Source organism: Opisthocomus hoazin, chromosome 5, assembly GCF_030867145.1.
Source record: "Opisthocomus hoazin isolate bOpiHoa1 chromosome 5, bOpiHoa1.hap1, whole genome shotgun sequence".
NCBI classification, from domain to species: Eukaryota; Metazoa; Chordata; class Aves; order Opisthocomiformes; family Opisthocomidae; genus Opisthocomus; species Opisthocomus hoazin.
The window spans coordinates 70,652,585-70,676,233 of NC_134418.1; the positions used below are offsets into that span (position 1 = coordinate 70,652,585).

Here is a 23,649-nt window from a genome sequence, read left to right on the forward strand (position 1 = left end):
CATTGGAGCAGCTGCGGAGTTTAGATGTGAGAAGGACCCATTTTTTCCATTGTTCCTTTAGATGTAAGTTACACTGTTGAGATGATGAAGTTTTCCTAAAATTGTAAGATACAGTCTGCTCCCTCAGTAAGTTTGCAGAAGACACCAAGTTGGGTGGCAGTGTCGGTCTGCTCAAGAGTAGGAAGGCTCTGCAGAGGGATCTGGACAGACTGGATCGATGGGCTGAGGCCAGCTGTAAGAGGTTCAACAAGGCCAAGTGCCGGGTCCTGCACTTGGGTCACAACAACCCCATGCAATGCTACAGGCTTGGGGAGGAGTGGCTGGAAAGCTGTCCGACAGAAAAGGACCTTGAGGTGTTGGTTGACAGCTGGCTGAACATGAGCCAGCAGTGTGCGCAGGTGGCCAAGAAGGCCAACGGCATCCTGGCTTGTATCAGGAATAGTGTGGCCAGCAGGAGTAGGGCAGTGATCGTCCTCTTGTACTCAGCACTGGTGAGGCCACACCTCAAATACTGTTTTCAGTTTTGGTACCCTCACTACGAGAAGGACATAGAGGTGCTGGAGCCTGTCCAGAGAAGGGCAACAAGGCTGGTGAGGGGTCTGGAGAACAAGTCTTATGAGGAGCGACTGAGGGAACTGGGGCTGTTTAGTCTGGAGAAGCGGAGGCTGACGGGAGACCTTATTGCTCTCTACAACTACCTGAAAGGAGGTTGTAGTGAGGTGGATGTTGGTCTCTTCTCCCAAGTAACTAGTGAAAGTATGAGAGTAAATGGCCTCAGGTCGCCATCAGGGGAGATATAGATTGGATATTCGGAAAAATTTCTTTACTGAAAGAGTGGTCAGGGATTGGGGCAGGGTGCCCAGGGAAGTGGTGGACTTACCATCCCTGGAGGTGTTCCAAAAACGTGTAGGTATGGCACTTCAGGACATGGTTTAGTAGGCATGGTGGTGTTAGGTTGATGGTTGGACTTGATCTTAGAGTGCTTTTCCAACCTTTATGATTCTATGATTCTTTCCCTTTTCGTTCTTTTGCATTCACTTTTAGATAATTTTTTTAACTCTTGGTTTGCTAGCAAAACTCAAAGTTCTGCTGACACCTCACTGCCAACAGGATTCTTCAAATACTGGTTTCACACTTTGTGTTATATGTAAAGTTATTTTTTTCGTTGTCAGTCTAAAAATGGTTATTGTTTCCTTTCCCTGAAAATCGCAGTTTCTTGTTTTGTGGTGTAGGGAAGTGCTGGCTGGTACATTTGACTGTCCCGTATTATTCTTCCTAAGGAAAATGGGGCTGATCTATTCAATCACTTTTCATAGGGCTTTCCATATTTGCAGTTACTCTCTTTACCTCCTCCTGAACTCCTTTTCGCTTGTAAAACTTATTTGAGACGGGTCATTACCACTGAAGATATGCTGTAGATGAGGCTGTACTCTTGGTTCGCTGTATGCCCTGTGCCTGTTTTCGTGAACCCTGCTAAACATTGTTCATGATTCTTTGGGGAGGGGGGCAAGCAGCACCGTATGGGAAACACATGTTTCTGTTTCTTCATTTGAGCCAGGCCTGTAAAATTCAAGTGGGAGAGAAAGGCAGGGGATTAATGCACAAGGCTGGGAATCGGGAGAAATGTTTTCTCCTTCAGGCTTCCTTAGTGATGTCCTAGGGAAAACCACAAATGCAAAATGCAACTGCGTTCGTGTTTACCACAGTAACACATTTGTCTGTTAGCCTGTGAAGCACTTTTCCCGTAAGTAACATGCCAATGTACATACGCGTGAGTGTGCTGAGACTGTGTGATGTGCAGCGCTGCGCGTTTTATGAAACAGTATCCATCTGTTTTAATGGGATTGGGTTGATTGCGTGGTCTTGATGATTAGACCTCTTGCATTCCCTGGGATTAACAAATAAGAAGAAAAAAGTAAACAGGAGCTCAAAGCCAAAAGAGGAAATGGAAATTTTTAGTCACAGTAATGGCACTGTGTGTATCAGATAAAATGAAGCTACTTCACAGAAACTAAAAAACCTTTTAACCCATCTGACAAAAAATCTCAAGGATGAACCCATAAGTACAAAAATATCTTATCTGGAAGGAAAGAAGTTAGGGTATTAATAGCCCTCTGTTTGCTAGCATCTTATCGCTGGATTAAGGTTAACAAGCACAGACTGAAGAGTCATAAGTAGGTACGGCTGTGTGCTTGATTAGCAATTATTTAGGTCTTGTTTGTGTAACACTCTTCCTCGCTTGAATTTGCCCCTGTGATGGTGCTAAAGGCTATTGCAAAGTGTTTCAAGATATTGAGAGTGTATAATCAGCAGAAAGTTTGATTAAAGCTGTTACAGCAGAAGAACTGCATTTAAAAAGGAAAAAGGACTTCAACCCAGCAAACAGCGTATTCTTCATTGTAGTTGCAGGACAAGCCTTTTAATCTCATTCAGGTATTTGCATTATACTAAAACCTCTCTGGAATTAGGGATCAAAATGTAGTCTTTTAAAAGTTATATCCTTCACAGCTCTGCAAGACCTATCTTGTGTGTTTTTCATGTCTAGGGTCATGAGAATGCGACTAATGAGCAATTGAGAATGTTGGACTGCTTATTTATATATTGAATATGTATGTGAATTTATATAGAATATATATTGGATACATATACATTGACTATTATATACAAACATACAATATATATTAAATCAACATTAAATATGTGCATAACTGTTCCATATATATTCATTAATATATGTGGAAGGTTTATGTATGTATATATTTAATACTGGACTGTTTATTGGAATGTTAAATGGGAATGATTCATTTTATGAGTTAAGTTACTGCATTTGCTTCATAAAGTCTGAGCTGAATATCCAAAGCAACTGCTGAAAGAGATTTTTGAGATCACTAGGATCAACAGCTGTTCACTGGCAATGCCTTGGGAAAAGAGTTGCCGTTTAATGCATGCGTAGTGCAAGAAGCTTAACGTGATCTTGGAGAGAACGTTAAGGATAAGAAGCCCTGTTAGTGTCAGTTTACATATCTAAAATCTACCTAATCAAGACGCTCTTGTAATATCATCAGCTGCATTAGATCTCAACAGTACTGATGTTCATGGTCATGCAGAGCGTTTATTTTGGCATACTGGGTTGTCCTCTGGTATTTTTTCTCTGACTTGGGCAAACAGTTGGATGTAAATTATTATTTCTTTAGCCAGAGTTTAGAAAAAACCTAAATCCACTTTTCTGAAGGAGGCTTGTAGCTTATTGAGGATACTGTCACCAGCTGTAGTAATAGTGTTACCCGCATCTTGGGTGTGCTGTGTGGACCGGTCCATGGGTGATTTTTATGTGTTGTTCTAAGACATGTTCTTCCTTTTTCTTGTAGGAGAACCTGAATTTAAATATGTTGGGAATATGCATGGGAATGAAGCTGTCGGAAGGGAGTTGCTCATCTTGTTGGCTCAGTACTTGTGTAATGAATACCAGAAAGGAAATGAAACTATTATCAACTTGATCCATAGCACACGTATCCATATCATGCCATCTTTGAACCCAGATGGCTTTGAGAAGGCAGCATCCCAGGTTTGTAAAGCTATGTATATAAGAATAGTTATCAATGTCTGTATTAACCTTAGGATCTTAATGATGCTTGGACTAGCAGTTTCACAGATACATGAACTCTTGGTAGTGATTGTTGAATGGAACAGCATAACTGAAGTGTTTCCTAATACCACAGTAGGCTTGTTCTGTTTAACAAGGAGGATTTCATGTTTGCGTTTTCAACAGCTAGCCATCTCTCTTCTAAGTGAGTTTACTGTGTTTTAAAATAAAATGAAGTTTGTTTCATGCATAGTCTTTCATTTAAGTTCACTGACTGAACTGCTTCCTAAACAAGTAACTTCTAGTAATACATGATGTTTCCAAAGTGCTAGAAAAGGGAAAGCTGATGTTTCCTTTAAGACTGTGCTCATATAAATACATTTACGTGACTTATTCACATTTATCAGAGCTTGATCCCAAAACAAGCAAATTTGTGAGCCATATTTTTGGTACGAATAACTTTGATTCTAAATTTCAGGCATGAGATACTTCAATTAAGCTATTAGTCAAGGAAATTTTGCATGTATTTTAGGATGGTGACTCAGTCAATAAACATGTAATGTGTTTATGCATAATTAGCAAATAGAGGCCAAATAGCTTCTGGTGTGTATTACATTCTAGACAAAAATAAGAATTTTCTTGTTTTACAAGGTGTATTCATTTTTTAAATTAACATGGAAATGTTGAATGTTTTTATGTGAGTATGTATTTATGTTTAAATAAGTCAAACCTTATTAAGATCTGTATTAAACTGATTTGCACAAAATCTTCAAAAAAACACCCTGAACCCACAGAACTCTTTTAAACCATGTCGTATGTCTCCCTCTCGTGGCAAAGAAGCAGAAGCTGTCCTCGATGCAGTGTTTTACTTTGAAATCTCTCTCTGTAGAGATTGTGTAATAATATTATTTGAAACACTTGCTCCTTATTCAAAGTATACTTGCTTTTACGTGGTTACCTTACAAATTATGTATGATTTATGATACGTTTTTCTTTAGGTCCACTGTTGTTCTAATCTAGAAGTATCTGGATCCTGTAAACAGTATGCTATAGCAGATTCAGTATACCCCAAGATTAAAACCAGTAATCAAGCTAAACCTACTTCATAGAGTACTGAAAGCTTACGGAGACAAGCTAGCGAGAACTATGCACTCTGAAGGCATTTCCTTGATGCAAATCAAAACCTATTTTGGAGATTCAGCTTGAAGAAAAGACTTTGCAAAAATTCTCATTGTGTCTTTATTCAGTGCTACCATTTCAGTGAGCAAAGCGGACAGACACCATAAAAATAAAAATCTCGGGTAAATAAAGATTAAGGTCCTTCTTTACCCTGAAGCCGTTTAGAGGAACTTTGAAACAAGTGCCGATGTTCCTTGTGGCTGGCTGATAAATCTACAGCTGCTCTGAGGTTCACAAAAATGAGGTCTGTAATTCAGGCGCATAGGCATGAGGCAATGGGGAAAAGCCAGGCACTGGAATATCTGATTCTGCTGGTAATTTTGCCCATCCTTCGTCCACATCTGCCACTAGGAGAATGACCCTCTCCTCCGAGACCCTCAGTGAAATAGAGATTGGTTATGTTCCCACAGAGCTCTAGGAAGAACTAGGGGTGACAGCTCTTGGTGCTTCAGAAGTTTTTACTCCCACATGATCCCTTCTTATTCTCGAGAACATGAGAAGTAAACCCATGATTTGAATTTACATGGCTAAATATACCCATATAAAGCTTGATATGGAAGCTCCTGAATCTACTCATCTCCTTTCTCTTTTCTGTTCCCTTTCCTCATTCAGCCTGGTGAACTTAAAGACTGGTTTGTTGGTCGAAGCAATGCCCAAGGGATAGATCTAAACCGAAACTTCCCTGATCTTGATAGAATAGTGTATGTTAATGAGAAAGAAGGTGGCCCAAACAACCATCTGCTGAAAAACATGAAAAAAGCTGTGGACCAGAATCCCAAAGTAAGTAGGGACTGAATATTGGGTCACTTACATGCCCATCTCTTCCCTCATATGCAAGCAGACACATAGCAACCTTTAAGAGATGTGTGTATGGCCTTTACAATTCATGTTCTTCTAAATATTTTGTTCGTTTTGTTCTATCTATCCATCTAATGCTTCTTGGAGTGTTTATCAGAGTGGCTTGCTGTAGTAAACCCTTTTGATTCATATTGCTTAATCCTTAGACAATTCCTCATTTAAAGCATGTTTTATTTTTAAGGTCAGAGATTGTGTAGCCTTCTCCCTTGGTTTGAAACTATTCTTGCAGATATTCTGCTTTGTTACTGTTGCCAGAAATTCAGTTGTGTATTGTGCTGAATTACATTGCTGGCTAGATAGCTCTTCTGACATATAACACATGCATTTATGTTAAGATCAAGCCTTAAATATACAAGCCTAAATCTGGAGGGATTTTAATCTACTTCTGTTTACCGTCACATGAGGTTTTAGAAATTACAGTGTCGTGACTGCAGTCTCCTAGGGTTGTGGCCTTAATAGCCGTATTCTGTCTTCAAATTCAAGTTATAAAATGAAGTAATTTTACTTTCCACGTAAAGTTTACATTTATTTCGGATTAGTTTATTTTTCTTGGCTTTAAATTTGGTAGACTTCTTTTAGCCATAATGAGAAGTAAAATATTGAGATTGCTTTATCTGTGGTCTCATTCTGAACTAATTTACACCAGTTTTGGACTGGTATGTATCTGCTCAGACTGGTTCTGAAGTAAAGGACTGATCCTGTTCTCTCTGAAGCCAAAGTAAAATTGCTGTTCGTTTAAATGGCTTACACAATAGAAGTGATAATAATTAAACCCAATATGTATGATTAAATAAGTTTCTACATTGAATTATCAGTTTGTAGCTACTGGTATTGCTATTTTGTTGTAGCTTGCTCCTGAAACAAAAGGTGTCATTCACTGGATTATGGATATTCCCTTTGTGCTCTCTGCCAATCTTCATGGAGGAGACCTCGTTGCGAACTATCCTTATGACGAGACTCGGAGTGGTACGTAGTGTGAGATAGCATAAAATAGTAGGAGATATAAATTGCATTCTGTACTTATTTCATGGCTGTCTAAGATCCACCTTGTAAACATCATGTCATTGCATTGTAATGACTTATTTTAGCATGTTAATCACACGTTTAAAGCTGGTCACGGTATGGCCATGTTTTCTAATTTTGAAGATAGATAGCTTGTTTCAGTAGAGTTACATCAGAAAAATGATGTAATACCTGAGAGAATCATGGTCCCTCAGATATTTTGATCAAGGCAACTTAGCACTTAAGTTAGCTGGGGTTGTTTATACCCTGTTAAGTGAAGCAAGAGAGAAGTGTCTAGGCTGCCTGTGTGATCTAAGGTTTCTCTACTTGAACCTTTAAAAAATGAATTTCTGAAAGCAGTAGTGTGCTAATAAAACTAACTATCGTTGTTTCCACTTTCTCAGTATTGGTCTCATATAAAAAGCATCACATTGTGGCAGAGATGTTATCATTTAGCACACAGCAATATTAGTTTTTGTTTTTTCTGCAGCTGAGGGATATGCATATGACTGAAATGCTCCTGAGGTGATGGTATTGTTTGCGATTGTCTTCCTGCAATCTGCTCGCTTGCAGTTTAATTGGAAATCCTTTTAATATCAGACTGTAAACCCCTTTAGGGAGAGACCTTTTTCTATGCACTGTGTGTTCTTCTGAGAAAATATCTAAAGCCTGGAATAGCTTAGATTTTGTGGTGCACATTGAAATTAATATTTGCATAAGTATTAAGACTGATATGAATAGTCACCTTAATAGTAGGGCAGCCTGGTATAGGCAATTGATGAAGTATTGGGGAAAAGTTAATGTTGTTAAGATAATGCTAGATTAGTTTGTGATGCTGTAGGACACTTGCCCATGCACAGAGAATTTCCAGGCACAGTCCTGCTGTGCAGAGCCAGTAGTCTAGGCTGTGAGCCCAGTCAGTATGACTGCCTTTTAATAATCATTGTTCCTGATTTTTTTTCCTCCCTAGGCAGTGCTCACGAATACAGCTCCTGCCCCGATGATGCTGTTTTTCAAAGCCTGGCTCGCAGTTATTCTTCTTTTAATCCCGCTATGTCTGATCCAAACAGACCACCGTGTCGTAAAAATGATGATGACAGCAGCTTCGTGGATGGAACAACTAATGGCGGTGCCTGGTACAGTGTCCCAGGAGGTGAGCCCCACTGCGTGGGGTTCAGTGTTGCTGGTGGTTATTTCAAGCTTGAGTTTTCACTGGTTTAATTATAGTCTGGAATAGCACCAGGTTATCCACAACTTTTGGTCTGGTAAAGGCTTATCACTCACCACAGTACGTCTATAAAATCCCATAAATGTCATTATGATCGCCATTAAAACATTCCTCTTTTATTGCTTTTTCTACAGTGTTTCTTCAGTTAGGGTTCAGGTCATTGCAAATTTAATAGTACTACAGCAGGCGAAGGATTGCTGTGCTATCATGACAGCTTAAAGCTTTGTAGTTTTTTGTTTTTTGTTTTTTTTTTTAAAAAGAGTAAAAAAATCCCCTAACAAAACCTGATGAGAGAGAGCAGGCTACTGACTGTTCATTTTATCCTCAATAATGAAAGCATCCAACTCAAATGAAGTGGAGAGGCCTGATTTTGCAATGTTACTGACATTGGGAGTTTGGCCTTTCATTTCCATGGGAACAAAATCCAGCCATAAAGATACTTGTGTCTCCATACTTCCTGGCATTATTAGAGCCCGGTTCCTGCCCAGGTAGTGTTCCCTGAGACTTTAGTAGATCATTCTGTCCTAAGAGGAACAGCAGAGTGCTGATTCGGCACTAATCTTCCAGAAGTCTGGAAAAGTAGCATGAAATGAGATGTTTCATTCCTTTTTACCAATAATTTTGATATGTCATTTTTCTTTGTACATTGAAGCAAAGCAGGTGCTGGGATAACGAAATCTTTAATCAGTCTTCTGTGTCTGCTAAACTCAGACAAAACTTCACAGTGAAAAATTGAGCTGGCGATTTCTGAGCTAGAAACTCAGCTTGCGTGGAGTGACTCGCGTGTGCGTTGGCGTTGTTGCTTTGTGTCAGATAACCTTGAACACACATACCAGTTTTATTGTTTGCCTTCCTCTTAATAATCAATTACAGTGTCTGAATGAATTTAAATTTTTACCTGGAATGAGTAGGAATGTCTCAAAGCATTGGGATTAACAATTAAAACACCCTTGATAGAACAGATTTTGCATAACTTGAAAAAAACCTGAATATAAACAAAATATTATTTAATAGTTAAACTTTTTTCAATTCATCCAAAAATTATCTTAATGAAATACGAAATATAAAAATATGCACTTTTAACTTCAACTTTGTTTTTCATAGGAAAATGCTATAAAAAACAAGTTTTCCATTGTTTTGATGAAATGCTTTTATTCTCACTGAACTGCACATGCCAAAAGCACATTTTTCCATTGGAAAAACTTTTTGGAAAGTTTGAATTATTTCCTCCTTTTTGGATCTTATTTTAAGTTAGACTGCTAATTCCTCAAGTGAGCCCTTTCTTTTTCTTATGTATTTGTACAGAAGTTAGTAGAGAGGAATCCTCGTTCTAACCAGGATCTATGATCCTAATATGGTACAGTTAATAAAAAATAGAGAGATAACCATATTCTTTGGACCATACAGCATGAATCTGGGTTTTTTTCAAAGTGTAGAAATCGACTGGTAAGCTGTGACTTTTGAACGAAATCTCTATGGTAAAGTTTGCCACAGGCTGACTTAAAAAAACAAAAACAATTCACCAAAGACAGTTCTGTTATTTCCATGTCTAGTGCTAAGGAAAATAACTAAACTTTGCTTAGTTCAAGTGAAAATTTTCTTGGAAGCTTTAGTCCAAAAAACTCTGTCTGGAAACTGAAATGTGGCGCAGAAGTTATCTGTTGTATCAGTGACATTTTGCTATCCATATGATAATGCACCCAAAGTTAGCAGTGGTATAAGCTGTTGAAAAGCTATTTGTTTGCTTTAGGAAAAGTGTATCATTGCATATCCGTACCACAGTTCAGAATTTATCAAGAGAACCTCTCTGAAGACCTTGTTTTCATGGTACCTGCTCTGGTTCAGAGTTCAGGTGGTGCTTCTCTACCTTTGTACCTGTGGGCTGCTTTGGGTCCTGTGAGGGGATGTGAGAGTAGCTCAGTGTCCTCTGGGTATCTACAGGTTAGGCTTGTATCCCTGTGTGATCTTCCTGCGTTGAACGGAGACAAAATAGAAGGACTTGCCACAAGTTTGTAGAGAAGGAGGAGAACTGGAGGAATGTGACTAGGAATAGAGATGGAAAACAGGTGAGAGTGGGTACTAGACCTGTGTTTGAAGAAAGGCATGCATGGGTCTAGCAGAGCAGTGGGGAGGGAAGAAGATAGGAGACAGTGGAGGATCGCTGCGCGAAGTGAGAGAGGCTGTGCTCTCCTAGATGCTGCCTTTGACAGTACCTCATCAGACCAAGAGCTCTGACCTAGGAAAGGCTGATTTTTCTGTCTAATAAGTTACTAAAGTTGCTGTTGTCCTATAAAGCTTATTATGATGCCTTCGGTTGTGCTGCATCAAGTTCTTAGCCCGTATCATTCGCCCACAGGAACTTCTGCATTTTGTAAAAGACAGCACTGCGTGGTGGGCCAGCAGCAGCCTGCATAGGTTCCTCAGTATGCAGGGAGAATACATGGGTGGCTCTCTCGTCTGAGTATGGGTTGCTTTTGCGTATGTTTTTCTGAATACCTGGGTTCTCTCAGTAGGAAGGCTGAACATCTGGTGGCAGAAAAGTCTGGTAGCAGCCCTTGCCTCAAACTAGAAGTAAGGATGAACTGGCCGCTGCATTCATGTTCTGTCCTTCCCCTCTGGTGAAACTTCAGGATCTCCTCATCAGCCTCAGGCAAGGTGGCAATTCTCCATTCAGGTTTTGCAGGTGGAAAGAGCAGATGATGTACAGGAATAATTGATGCTTGCTTCTGTCTCTTCATACGCTTTGCTGTGAGTTTTTCCTCACCATTACCTGCTTAGTAGTTACTTTTTCCTGTGGAGCAGGGGCACAGAGAAAACAGTTCCCCCAGCAGCATCTTTGTGCTAAATCTGAGACCTGTTACACTTGTTTTATGTTAGTTGTCATCTGTAATTAGTCGATCCTTGTAGATTTTTCGGAGAGCAGGAAACAGAGGCAAAGGTCATTCTTCTGTGTTCAGGAAAGGCCCTTTTAGCTACCAGACCCTGGGGAGAAACAAGCCTATACATAAAATCCATGCTGTTTTTAACACTGGTCTTCTCCCTATCAGCAGGTAATTAATTAGTTCACTTAGGCACAAGAAAGTCAAGTTAAATTTGCACAGACAGCTTTAATTTTGGCATTTCCTTAGCTGTCGTGTGCATAACTTTTCAACATCACTAATAGTTTTTTAATGTACCTTTTGTGTGGAGTATTTATTTGGAAATATAAATGAAAAGAACAGATAGTAATGTATTACTAGCTAGCCACATGCCTATTCTGCTTGTACTGTGATTACAGAGTCACCTGAGTCTAACCAGATATGTGTCATTACAAAAATAGCATTTCAAAGCAGCTTGCATTGCTGTACTATTAGGCTATTGTTTAAGTGTCTTTTTGTTTTCAGACACTCTCAAATCACTCTGGGCACTTGATTCATTCCGAACTTGAATTACCTTTCATGTTACCAGTTTTGGAAGCTATGTTAGGTAAATTTTTTTAGGATTTTATGCAACACACATAGGAGGCACATGTCCCCCCTGTTACGCACAAGGCTCAAGTTCATCCTGTCCTGCTAAAAGTTACTGGCTTTATATGTGTGGAAGCTGAACTAGCTTAGTGCTGTAGCTTGTAAGTCAAAGTCCAAGTAATTCTGATGCCTGAGTGCCAGGGGCACACCTTGCACTCCACTTTCTTTATGAAGGTTGGAGTTCCTTTTTTAAAAGCTGAAGAAATTAATTTTGGCCCATATTCTAAGCTTATTTATGTAAGTACTAACATAGAGACAGTGCAGTCCTTCAGGACAGTGGAGCACTGCAACAGAGGAGTCTTTGTGTTGCTCAGTTTCAAAGAAATGTCCTACTCGTGGTCAGCAATGAAGGGCATTCATCTCAGTTATATCTGAGGTCTGCTAAGCCTTTCTGACCTTCAGAGAGTGATCCCTCTTAAAGTATAAGAAAATTAGTTTTGTGCTATCCTTTGTTAAAATGAGAGGCTTTGGGAGTGGTGATGTGCATGCACGTGATGTGTGTATGCCATGTGCATAACAAGAAGGAATAGGGCAGTTAGAGACCTTGACCAGTGGCAGCAAAGTTGCTGCAATGTTGAATAAATCTTTTGAAATGTGTAGATTTCTTAGATATTACACCTAATCGCTAAATTGAACAGGCAGGTAAAGAGTGCAAATTGTATGTAGCCAGCCCGATACTCTCCAGATTACAGATGTAGTAGGCCATGGTTTAGGCTATCTTCACCCCATTCTCCATCCCAGAGATTCAGATCGTCACCTACAGCTCAGTGATGCGAGCTGAATTTTTTCAGAACCAACACATCTAAACTGCGGAGCAGGCCAGGAGCTGGGAAACAAACTATAAGGTATGGATGTTGTGCACAAAACTGGAAAATACATTGCTTCTTTATTCTGTTCTTGAGAAACTAGGGCATCCTGAGTATCACCTTGCTTGAGGAGATGGGGAGGAGGGAGAAACTTCCTGAGAGTTGGAGCAGTAATCTTCAAGAGTTGTTGGCACCACAGTAAAATTACATCATGCCCTTCAACTCCCAGTTCTTCTCTTCATGGATTCTTTCTTTCTTGTAGAAGAAAGGCAAAAATCAAGAAAAACAACGTTATCTAGTGTCTGGAACAGATGCCTGGCAGGCAGCACTGCTGTCAGGATTTTACTCGAGACTCTGCTGCTCTTTCGTTGCGTACTGCTGAACGGTCCATCTTGTGTTCTGTCTGGTGGGACATCAGAGTGATTCCTCCCAGGAGCACCTTTGCCTTCCATGCCCTCATTTTTAAACCATCTAAAAAAAGTTTAGAAATAAAAAGGTTACTATAGGTAGTTAGTAATCTTATTGCCTGATTGGCAGAAAATACTCTTCACCCTAATGTGTTGGCAAAATCCCACCTGACTCAATCTGTTAGCTGCCCTCAGGGTTCTCTTTCAGATGTGACATCAGCTCTCTGGACATTTCTGGACTGGTGAACAGCACCAGTGCTTTGGTAGAGAGACTGCATTAGGCCTTGTATGTAGCTTGCATGGGGGAACATAGGGCTGAATGAATTAGCAGTGTTTGAAGGACTTTTAAATCCCTCAGTGACTTCCATGGGGATATTCAAAATGCTTCGTAGCCTTTTTTCTTTTCAGTCCTCCATTTGAGAATCCACTGACTCTGCTAGCTAGATAGACTGGGAAGGCAAGAGCTAATTCTACATCAGCTTCTACAAAGAATATGTTTATAACCCTTCTGGGGACAACCACAGTCCCTCTCCAGCCGGTCGATCCAGTTACAAAACTGGAAATGACTTTGGTTGTCAGTTGACTGATTTGAGAAAGTAGCCAATATTTCCATGTAAGAAGAGGAGACACTCAGAAATGTGAAAGAGTGCATCTTTCTCATGAAGTTTTTATTCCTAGTGATGATGCTACTACATATATTTTTAAATTCCTATGATTAAAGTTGCATTAATAAAGAAGTTTCTCTTCTCTGTTGAAGGCTACCCAGTACTGATTTTGCAGAGGCATTGACTGGGTGGGAAATACCTCTATCCATGGAAAAATTTCCGTGTTGATAAAGTGTATAGGAAGTTTGCTTTTGTATTTTTTTTTTTTGTGGAAAATAAATGGAATCTACACAGAAAAGCTTGACAAATAATATTCCTTAGCAAACAGCTGCTTTTCGTGTAAAATGTCACTAAGTTGAAACCTTATATTTTCAGGTAAAAAAAAAACCCACATTTTTGATCCATCTTTATAAACCTTTTTCAAAGTCACTTTATCATGTTTGATTTACTTCATAATTAATTGTCATTCTTCTTGGCTTACAAAGTGATCATCTTTTATTTTCGTATGGAAATATTTTAGCCATAGTAGGAAATAATTTCTGTTCCTGAAGAGAAAAAAGTAATTTATATGTCAGCTATCAAAAACATGTGTCAGGTGGGAGTATACAAGCCAGATGCAGTGTCAGATAGAAGGATACAGGCCAAGGGTCAAGTCTTTTCTAAACTTTTTCTGGGAAGAAAATGTTTCTGGGAGTTAATTGTCTTGTTGGTTTCTCCTATTTAAAGCTTCTGAATTCAGACCTAAGCTGATTAAATGGAACTGCACGAAATGCATTTACAGTTATTCTTATTAGCCCCTGCATCTCCCGTGTCCCCCTTTATTTACTTCAGAACAATGCAAAATGTGGCACTCACTTTGTGTTCTGGCGTTGCAGGAATGCAGGATTTCAATTACCTCAGCAGCAACTGCTTTGAAATCACAGTGGAGCTTAGCTGTGAAAAATTCCCACCTGAAGAAACTCTGAAAGGCTACTGGGAGGACAACAAAAACTCCCTTATCAATTACATCGAGCAGGTAACGAAAAAGAGGATGGCAGAACTCTGGTTATTGTACGTGAAACTGCTAAACTTTGTGCTGTGTGAAAATCGAATTCAAAATTTCATATTGACCCAGTTGGTCCTCCATAATTCTTATATGTCTCTAAGGTGGTAAATCCTGTGTGATCTTTCTAAATATGTGGAAGAAGAGGGGAAAAGAAAGATGTTACAGTATGGAATTCATCTCACCTTACTTAAACTGTTGCAGACATTTTATTTGTGGGCTTCCTCGGTGAAAAGAAATACACATCACCAGAGTGCAGAATTCATTCCCGCAGCACTGATGTGCGTGCCACGAGAGATGGATTGCCCTCTACAGATAAGAAAGTGTGTGTGTACAGATGTGGGCTGAACCTCTCCGGGTGGACAGGGAGCCCAGACGCCTGGGTTAGACTGTAGCTGCCTGGCAGTTCAGCGTAACATCGGGGGACAATCCTGGTTTTGTAGATACCCCACTGCTCTGTGATGGCATGAGCCACTGACAGTCAACGTAGAGCTGTCGGTGTGATGACTCCATTAAAAATTGTAAAAAAATCTGGTTAGAAACGTAAAGCATGGTCACAAGTTTAGATAATCTTGTGCTAATGGGTTGTTAAAAGTTAAGACTCATGAAATAGATCTGTGTGTGTCTTTTGGTATTTTGTTTCTGTTGTTTTGTTGGTTTTTGTGTTTTTTAAATCACTTCATGCCAATGTAACAGGCTGAAGTGATGGTTCCATGCAGTGTGGAAATATCAGATTTCTGAAACCTGTAGTCAAAGATCACAAATATACCTGATATCATTAATGGCCGCCCACCTGGGATTGTGAGAGCTGGTCAATTAGTACATTCATTTATTTAAGAATTTATTTGTGCAGAAATGCTTTCGTTAGCCAGAAATCTGAAGTATTTTAATACTTGAAACTTTTGAGTTATACTGTTCTGTTAGTAAATGGTATGTGGGCTGAGGATAAAGCTGTAGCCGCCCTGCAGGTTTTTACTCATTTATTATGGGATCCATCTCAAATTGTTCAGCTCCTTTGCATATAGGTTAATTTTCTCTGACTCATGCAAAACTATGGTGTCACTGCGTTTTCAAAATTACTAATGTGCAAGAAATTACTTTGCCAACTTCCTTTGCTCCTGCGGACCTTCTGGCTTTGTCCTTGAAGTTCAGATGGTCTATCTGGCATTGATTTTTGTCCTCTTACAGGATAAGATGTCCAGCTGTATGCTCCAGCTCCCTCGTGATTGCCGGGGACAGTGCAAATATGTACTTTCTGCTTTTCTAAGCCAATCTGTATCAGGCTTCTCCCACAGTGTAAATTAGAGGAATCCGGTGAACTGAATTATAACAGCTGAATATACCATGTAGGTTCATAGAGGAGAACACCTAAATCTCAAAACAGAATTTGTCGTCTACAAGTCTTTTCAAATACCGCAGAATCGGAGAGAAGCCTGAACTCCACAGTACTTTGCCACTTACTTTCTAGGTTCCCAAGGGGATGCATCTCTGCACAGGTTCAAAACATCTCGTTCTCCCCAGCGCTGAGAGCTCGCTATCTCAGGCTGTGAAAAGGTAGTTGATCCTCAGTCTCTTGCCTCTGAGGAGCTCAGTCTGCCTTCAGACCATGTTTAAGAAATACCAGCAGGACTGATCTCTCCACACACTGCGATCAAATCAGTGCTTTAATTTCATATATGCTGGGGACAGATGAGGTACTGCTGGTGCTGTTGCCTGAGAGGCAGGAAGGAACTAGGACGTGACCCATCATCATTGCCTTTCTCTTGCAGGCCATCTGGGGACTGTTGTGACTCTGTATGGTCCCAGCTCAAAGACCTGGATGTTCTGGGTGCACAATAGAGAGCTCAAGCATCTCACACAAGAATTGCCCATCAGAAGTCTAAGTGCCCACATTAAACCTTGTTAATGTTTCATGTTTAAGCAGTTATGTCCATTGTTAGCCCTAAATTCTTACAACTGATGAAACTTCAAGAAAAAGAACCTGTTTTTTTTCAGGCTGTCTTTCAAAGCTTTGCAGCACATTCATTAATTCCCTGTGACGAAGACTTTCAAGTCAGTGTTCACATGTATTATGATTTGCTGCATCTTTCTGAGAAATGCTTGCATTGCATTGAAGAGTTAATATAACTGTCAGCTGAATAATTTTGCCTCATCACTGTTTGTTCCATTATGATATTTAATAATCATCCTTGATAGTTTTTGGCATGTAGACCATGGGATCTATAACACGCATTGTTAGGTATATCAATAGATATTTCACTGATGACAATGCTGTCTTTTCTTCAGATTTTTCCAGTGATTTCCCATGTGTTGCTGACTTTATTTATTTATTTTAGATTCATCGAGGAGTGAAGGGGTTTGTTAAAGATCTTCAGGGCAATCCAATAGCAAATGCTACAATTTCTGTGGAGGGGATAAGCCATGACATTACCTCAGGTGAGCGATGTACCTCAGGTAAACAAGTAGTGCTGGAATTTACTGCTACACCCTCTGCTTGGCAACCTGGAGCCATTTCAGAGCTTATTAGCTGAAGCTTTAAGGGAGCAAAATTTTCAAGCCAGGAAAACATGTTCTGCCTCAAGAAGCTTGTTGGCTGCAGGACTTCATTAATCTTTCTCTTGGATTTTGCGCTCAAAGTAGCTGGAGACTGGTTGTTGGAACTTCATGGATCTCTGGGGTGAATTGGTTCTGGCGGCTCTTGGTTATTCATGCTTGGTTTGTCTTCTGATTAGTGGTGCAAGTAGTGTTTCACGACTGCCAGGATTCAAAGTGCTGTCAGCAGTGCTGTTTTCAGTTTGAAGGCTAAATTATAGTCCAGATCTGTTATATTACTTATGATGCAATCATACCTTTTGGTATGTAAATTCTTGACAGATTTTCTGTTTACATATAACTTCCTTCTTGACGGTGAATTCTCTCTGCTGTTTACAATTATGTGACTTTTTTTTTTAGAAAGGCAGTTCTAAAAGAGGAAAGTATCATGTTGGTGTTCATAGAAAATTGCATGTCATGTCTTTGGTAGTGTTGTGCTTTATTCTAGGAATGAACTCAAAGGCGGCTCGTACAGTGCCAACTTTAAGTCCACCCTGTCGACCTACGCTTTCTTCTTCTGAATGGCAATTTTTTTTTGTTTCAACAAGATACTGATTAGAAAAACAATAATAAAATGCCATTGCCTTATGCATGAGCTTAAATTATGGTCGTTTTCTCAATGATATGTCTTACTACACTGTTACAGAGATGCAGAATACTATGAAACAGGACTGGTAGACCCTGCAGTTGTCTTCGACTTGTATTTGTTCTCGCATCACCTGCAAAGAGGGCAGCATTTCTGCCACCCAGGAGAACAGTCTATGATAACATTGGCCGCCTTTTTTCACTGAATGTAAGAAGGCAGAAAGTATAGAGAGGCTGGAAATAAATTTTCAGGGACAAATAAAAAGGGAATAATCTGTGCAAAGAGCTATTTTGAGGTATGAGAGAGTGATGCATGTGATGCTACAGCTCATGCTTCTGTGGTACAAAAAAGCATCTAATCATGAATCTTCTCACATGACCTTGGAAGTCAAGTACGGACATAACAGTGAGGAAAACAAGTACTTGAATTTTAGCAAATTCAAAAAGAAGGATAAAAATTCTTTGGCATTTTTTCCCTGCTCCTTTGTTCATGAGTTAAAATTCAGCTTTGTTCCAGTGCCAGGAATTAGAATAGATCATTATCGTAGCGTAGCAGCAGTGGTTTTTTCCTTTCTGTTTTGTGAAGAGAAAAATCTGGGAACAACTGGACTGACTACTGACAGTTTCTGACTGTTCAAATTGCAGACATTGAAGTAACATTTCCCTCTGTGTGCTGTGTAACTGCAGATGTACTGAGAAAACATGTAAGGAACTGGCAGTAAGAGCATGGCCAAGTGCTTTAAATGACACTACTAACTCACCTTTAGAATAGCCTGGCAATGTTTTCTGAAATTCTGCGTGGAGATAGAGAAATTCAGAGTATTAGCCTGTGACAAATCAGATGATGGCCCATGTCTGGTGCAGGGAGGCTCTGATTCTTTGTGAAAATGGGAGAAGGTCATTCCTAGAGAAGAGGATGACGCATTTTTATTTTGTGACTGAGAAAGATGGTCTGCAATAACACGCAGTGTGGTAGGAGCCTTTCTTTGAGCTGAGTGGATCAAACTTTCATTTCTTTGTTTGCTAAACAGAAGAGAAAAGCCCTTGACATTGCCTGGATACCGAAGCTTGTAGATAACGATGCTTCAGGGGCTGAGACAAGTGGAATGTTCCAGGAAGTGATCATTTATAGCTTTCTTTGCAAGATAAATAGGGCCACATTTCTCAATTTATTTACATTTGATGAGAATAAGATTTATTTAAATTTGGGGTTTCAGAATACTGAGGGACATTAAAAATCCACATTGCATTGCAAACTGAAACTCAGACACTTAACAGGAGCTGCACATTGGCTGGAGGGTGCTTTTAACGTAGAATAACATCCCAGGTTGTCCTTCAGCGTGCTGGAGAGCCTTCAGCCTCAGCAGGCAATATCTTTCATGGAGGCTACAGCACAACTTCAGAGTTGAAATCTGCGTTTTGGTTATCTGAAAAAAAGAAAATCTGCAATGACATATTTATACAACCCTTACAGAAGAATCCTTTCAGACAGACAAAAGGAAAGGGCTGACAGAAATACAAAAGACTCTGACAAGATATACAGTCCCTTTTCCTTAGCTGCATAATTAGTTTTATACATATTTATATGGATTTTTTTCTTCTTCTCTACAGCCAAGGATGGTGATTACTGGAGATTGCTTGTGCCTGGAAATTACAAACTTACAGCCTCAGCACCAGGCTATCTAGCAATAACTAAAAAAGTGGCCGTGCCCTTTAGCCCTGCGGTTGTGGTAAGTGCTCGCATGTGTGTTGGTTTACCATCTATTATATATAAAAAAAAAGTCTCTTACTTTTTCTCCTGCATGATAGACATGTAAGCAGGAGGTGATTTTTGAGAATATTTTACAGTATGCTAATTTAGAAGACAGACTGGAGATCTATTTTGTAGTACTTGCTACACAAGCCACTGGGACTAATCTCACTGTAAACTCGTTTCACTCCTGTTGGTCTTATTTGAAATGAAAAGACATAGAGAAGGGTAACAATGAGATACTTCAACTTTTTTTATTGGTTGATGTGTGAAAACCAATCAGATGGAAGATTACAGAATATCTTTAAATAGCGTGACATAAAAAGTAAGAGATGTTGAGGTTTTCATTGAGACCTGGTATTTTTAATCTAAATTGTCAAATGACTACCTGCATAGGTTATAAACGGTGTTCAGCTCTGTGCTGAAAGATAGTGATGGAGCTCTTCTGTGTAGATGCCCAACCTGTACAGTGAGTAAGACCTAGGCTGCATCTAAGAGTTCGGAAGTATTTTCAATTCATCCTCTCTACAGGTGTGGATTCCACTCTTAGCAATTAAAATAAATGCTTACTTCTCTAGTGTGTATCATATGCTAGGGTATACTACACTAGCACATCATGTCTAGACTAGTGAGCCACATGTCAGAAAAGCTCCCTGGATCTTCGTGATGGCATAAAATTGAATAAGTGTTTTGATATGCTGGGGGCCATCATTGCTAGGTGTTAGACGGCAATATGCTGACTATATTTTTTGTTATATGCTAGATGACTTATGTGGCTGGCTATTACTCAATTGCAGTTTCATTGGCCCATATTTTTTGAAGTTTTTAGACAAATCAAGGACTGGACAGGTATCTGGTTTCTTTTGGAAATTTTTCTCACCTAAGTGCATTTTTTAGGTAAGTTTATTGTACTGACATGTTAGTATTGCAGGTATTTAAATCAACCCTGAGAGACTTTGCAATATACCTAGCCTAAAATGGAAGGTACCTCCCTAAGCGCCATGTCTATATTAAACACCTTCTTTCAATAAACAACTCTTAAAAGCCTCCACTTCTCTTTCTCTCCAAATCTTACCAACGTTTTTTATTTGTTTCTCTTACTCAGGTTGATTTTGAACTGGAGTCATTGTCTGAAAGAAAAGAAGAGGAGAAAGAAGAGTTGATGGAATGGTGGAAGATGATGTCAGAAACACTAAATTTTTAAATGAAGATTTTGACTTTACAGCTTTTAATCTATTATATGTTAATTTAGTATGATGTACTGTGGAAAGTCCCTATATTCTAGACTTAGTGCACTTCACAATAATTAACTTTGAATTTTTCAGTCATCTTTTGATTAATATGATTATAAATAACTACTAGCTTCCTAGCTAGTTAAATAAGTTATTAATTTTCTTTCATATTGGTATAGAAAATTTACTCTTATATACAAATCAGAACAAATGAGTGAGTGTCTCTGCAGCCTATATGGAAATAAAATCTGTTGTGTATTGTTTGCAAGTTCAGATTAAGTAGGTTAACTCTTGATTTTGAAAAAGATATATGCTGTAGTCAATTCCCAATACTGCCAGAAATATTTGACAGTGGATAGTAGTAGACAGTGCTCTTTACCGAGTTCTATTATGGATGTGATTGAAAGATTTATAATAAGTGTGTGGTGTAATAATGTTTTACTAGGATTAAAATTCAGTATAACATTTTGTATGTCTCTGGTGTTGGGGCTATTTAAATATGTAAGAAACATAAGCTGACTTCATTTTAGTAATTGGAAGGAATCTGCGTAAGCTCTTTTAGTACAGTTGGCATGGAATGAATTCAGGAAATAGCAGAGCTTTATTCCTTAAACTGTTAATAGTATTTCAAGATCAGGTTTTAATGATTTCTTATTACTTATTAATCAAATTAAAAATTGTGAATGGGTGAAGAAGAAGAGCTTGTGCATCTTGTCAATATGCTGATTGTGTTTGTTTTACAGCACAAAAAAAATCGTTTCAGGTGATGTCTGTTTTAATTGGATAACCACCTTTTCAACAATCTTTATGTGTGTCAGTGGTGTCTAGATAGTCAGCCAAAAGTTCGTATGTTCACCAAAAGCTACCGAAACATTACAGTTTAGACAATGAACTGGAAGTCTACTGAGGACATGCATTTAGTCTTACAAGCCAAGAATGGTTTCATTTCCAACTTTGTTTCTTCTGCTGGTTTGTTTTATCTAAAGCTAGAAGCAAGACAGATAAGTGAAAACTCTTTCAGTGTTGTGAAATTTTCCCAAAATACTCAAAGATGATACAAAAAGCAACTTTGATTTAAAAAGATCCTTCTTTCTCCTATTTTTTTGAATTAACTTGCTCTAGTATTTTATCTGAGTGAGTTTTTGTGTAGTCAGAGAATATGTATGAACCATAGAGGGTGCAAGTTTGGTATCGTTGTTCTGAAGCTGCTGCTGATATGCTACTTGATAACAGCTAAGCATCTCATCTGTTTGAAAGCTTCCACACTATTACTGGTCTATTTTAATTCAAGATCAGGTGTTCAATAGAGACTTCCTTCCTCTGTTTCTTTACCATCACTGTCTGTGTTTTGATTATCACATTATTGTAGTTGATGCTGTAGGAGTTCTGTACTGTTTGGAAGTAACCAGCAATGCGCTGTCATGCTCCCACCATAAGTGAAAAATCACATGTTCAGGAGTAGAGTCCAAATTTACCTTCTCTGGGTATTTAAAAGTCTACCAAAAACACTGGTTTTTGAGAATTTGAAATTCTTTAGTAAAAATAGCCCTGATCCTTTAAAATAACAGGCTTAAGGTTTGACATGCATTGATAAATTGAACAGCAACAAAAAGGCATAAAATTTCTCTGATCAAGAATTTGCTATATAACATGTAGCTCGTTTGGGTGGTAGATATTGAATTCCAAACATCAGGGGAACTTCACTTGCCGAAGTTGTTAAGCGGTGATGAACTTTGAATCTGCGTTGTGATGAGGAGCCTCTGTGACAAATGAAGAATCATATCTGAACATGTCTTAATAACAACTTGTGGCTAGCTGTGCACAAGAGCGTGCGCAAAGGGTGCCCAGTTACACCAGCTTGGGTGTTTATGACAGTTTGAAAGGCTAAGACACGTAGCACAAAACACACTCTGTGTCTGGAGGTAACAGTACTATTTTCAAATGAACCAGGTAAAATAGAAGCAAACAGTCTAAAAATGAATTAAAACAAGAGACTGCTGGCATGTGGGCAAATGGCTACAGGAGTGTTTCTGACCTGTGAATGAATGCAGTAAGACACGTGTATATTTGTGCGGAACACCCTGCTCTGCCCCTTGCGAACCTAACCATTTCAAGCCGAACAAAATTACTACATGGTGCGACGCCTGTCATGCATCCCGTCTTCCTGTGTGGTGGATTGTGGGGCATAGTTAGTGCAGACATTACATCAAAGTGATCCTATAACTGATTTCTAATCCCTACTTGTATTACATGTGTGAGAGCCTCTGGTCTACTGTTTCATGCATTTGCAATTAAATGTAGTGTCCCTTAAATGATCTCTTCGTTTTGCTCTAGGTGACTGCTTGCTGTTACTATGCTGAGAACAGGTTGAAGTGATTAAATGTTACAACACCAGAACCACTGCCACTGTTCTTGCTGTAGGTAAACATTCTTAACAACGGCATAGCCAGAACTCTTAATAAATTATTCGTTGTGTAGCTTTCCTAGCAGAACTGAGCTGTGTTGTAGGACTGTGTATGTTTAAATGGAAGATTAAAGTGTTGTGTGATGCTGAGCTTTTGGTTAAAAAGGCACATGCTGTACTATTGTACAATAAATCTACAGGTTTATTTAAAATGTAAAATGTGTGCATAATTTACAGGTTCAAAACGTGGCTGTGCATGTCTGCAAAGTATGCCATAAACATCCTCAGTGAGATGCATGTGCCGGTTAATTTGCTGTTTGAACAGAGAAACAAGACTGGGCTTAGTGCTGGTATCCCACTGAGAGCCATCCACAGCTCCTCAACTTTGTGCCAGAACATCCTCCTTTTGGAGTATACATCTTTCTGAGTGCTTTTCCTGTGCAGGTTTTCAAGTAAAGTCGTGGACAGGAATGAGATGCTCTGCATCTGTGCGGCATTGGTGGGGACAGAGCATGCACTTTCATGAGTCTCTCTCTTCTACAGTATTTACAAATCTATTCTTTTTCCATATTAATTCTTAGGATTAGAAGGCACAGTGTGCTTGCAAACCTGTGGTACTACACATTCCTCATAACTACAGTGGTCAGGATTATAATAGCAATGTACGTCAAAGAAAATCACTGCTTCTGAATTGTGTTTCCCTTTTCCAAGGTTGTGGTGTTGATGTCCTCGTAAGTGAATTCACACACAGTTCTGGCTATTCATGAGGTTATAACAACATACATTAAAATGTCAATTAAAACTGAGATGGCATGTAAAAAAGAATTGCTACCATGTTTCATTCTCTAAGGTATTTTAACAGATCTAACA

General features: G+C 39.1%; 1 protein-coding gene across 1 annotated transcript in view; it reads left to right on the top strand.

The window, feature by feature from the left end:
* CPE (carboxypeptidase E) overlaps positions 1 to 22,998 on the top strand; it is a 67,024-nt gene extending 44,026 nt beyond the window's left edge. Inside the window, exons 2-9 of the mRNA XM_075421671.1 lie at positions 3,369 to 3,565; positions 5,375 to 5,542; positions 6,469 to 6,586; positions 7,593 to 7,775; positions 14,050 to 14,189; positions 16,553 to 16,652; positions 19,005 to 19,123; positions 20,249 to 22,998. Coding sequence (XP_075277786.1) covers positions 3,369 to 3,565; positions 5,375 to 5,542; positions 6,469 to 6,586; positions 7,593 to 7,775; positions 14,050 to 14,189; positions 16,553 to 16,652; positions 19,005 to 19,123; positions 20,249 to 20,347 — 1,124 coding nt within the window. The 3' untranslated portion in view covers positions 20,348 to 22,998. The remainder of the gene's footprint in view (positions 1 to 3,368; positions 3,566 to 5,374; positions 5,543 to 6,468; positions 6,587 to 7,592; positions 7,776 to 14,049; positions 14,190 to 16,552; positions 16,653 to 19,004; positions 19,124 to 20,248) is intronic.
* Positions 22,999 to 23,649: the final 651 nt, after the last annotated feature.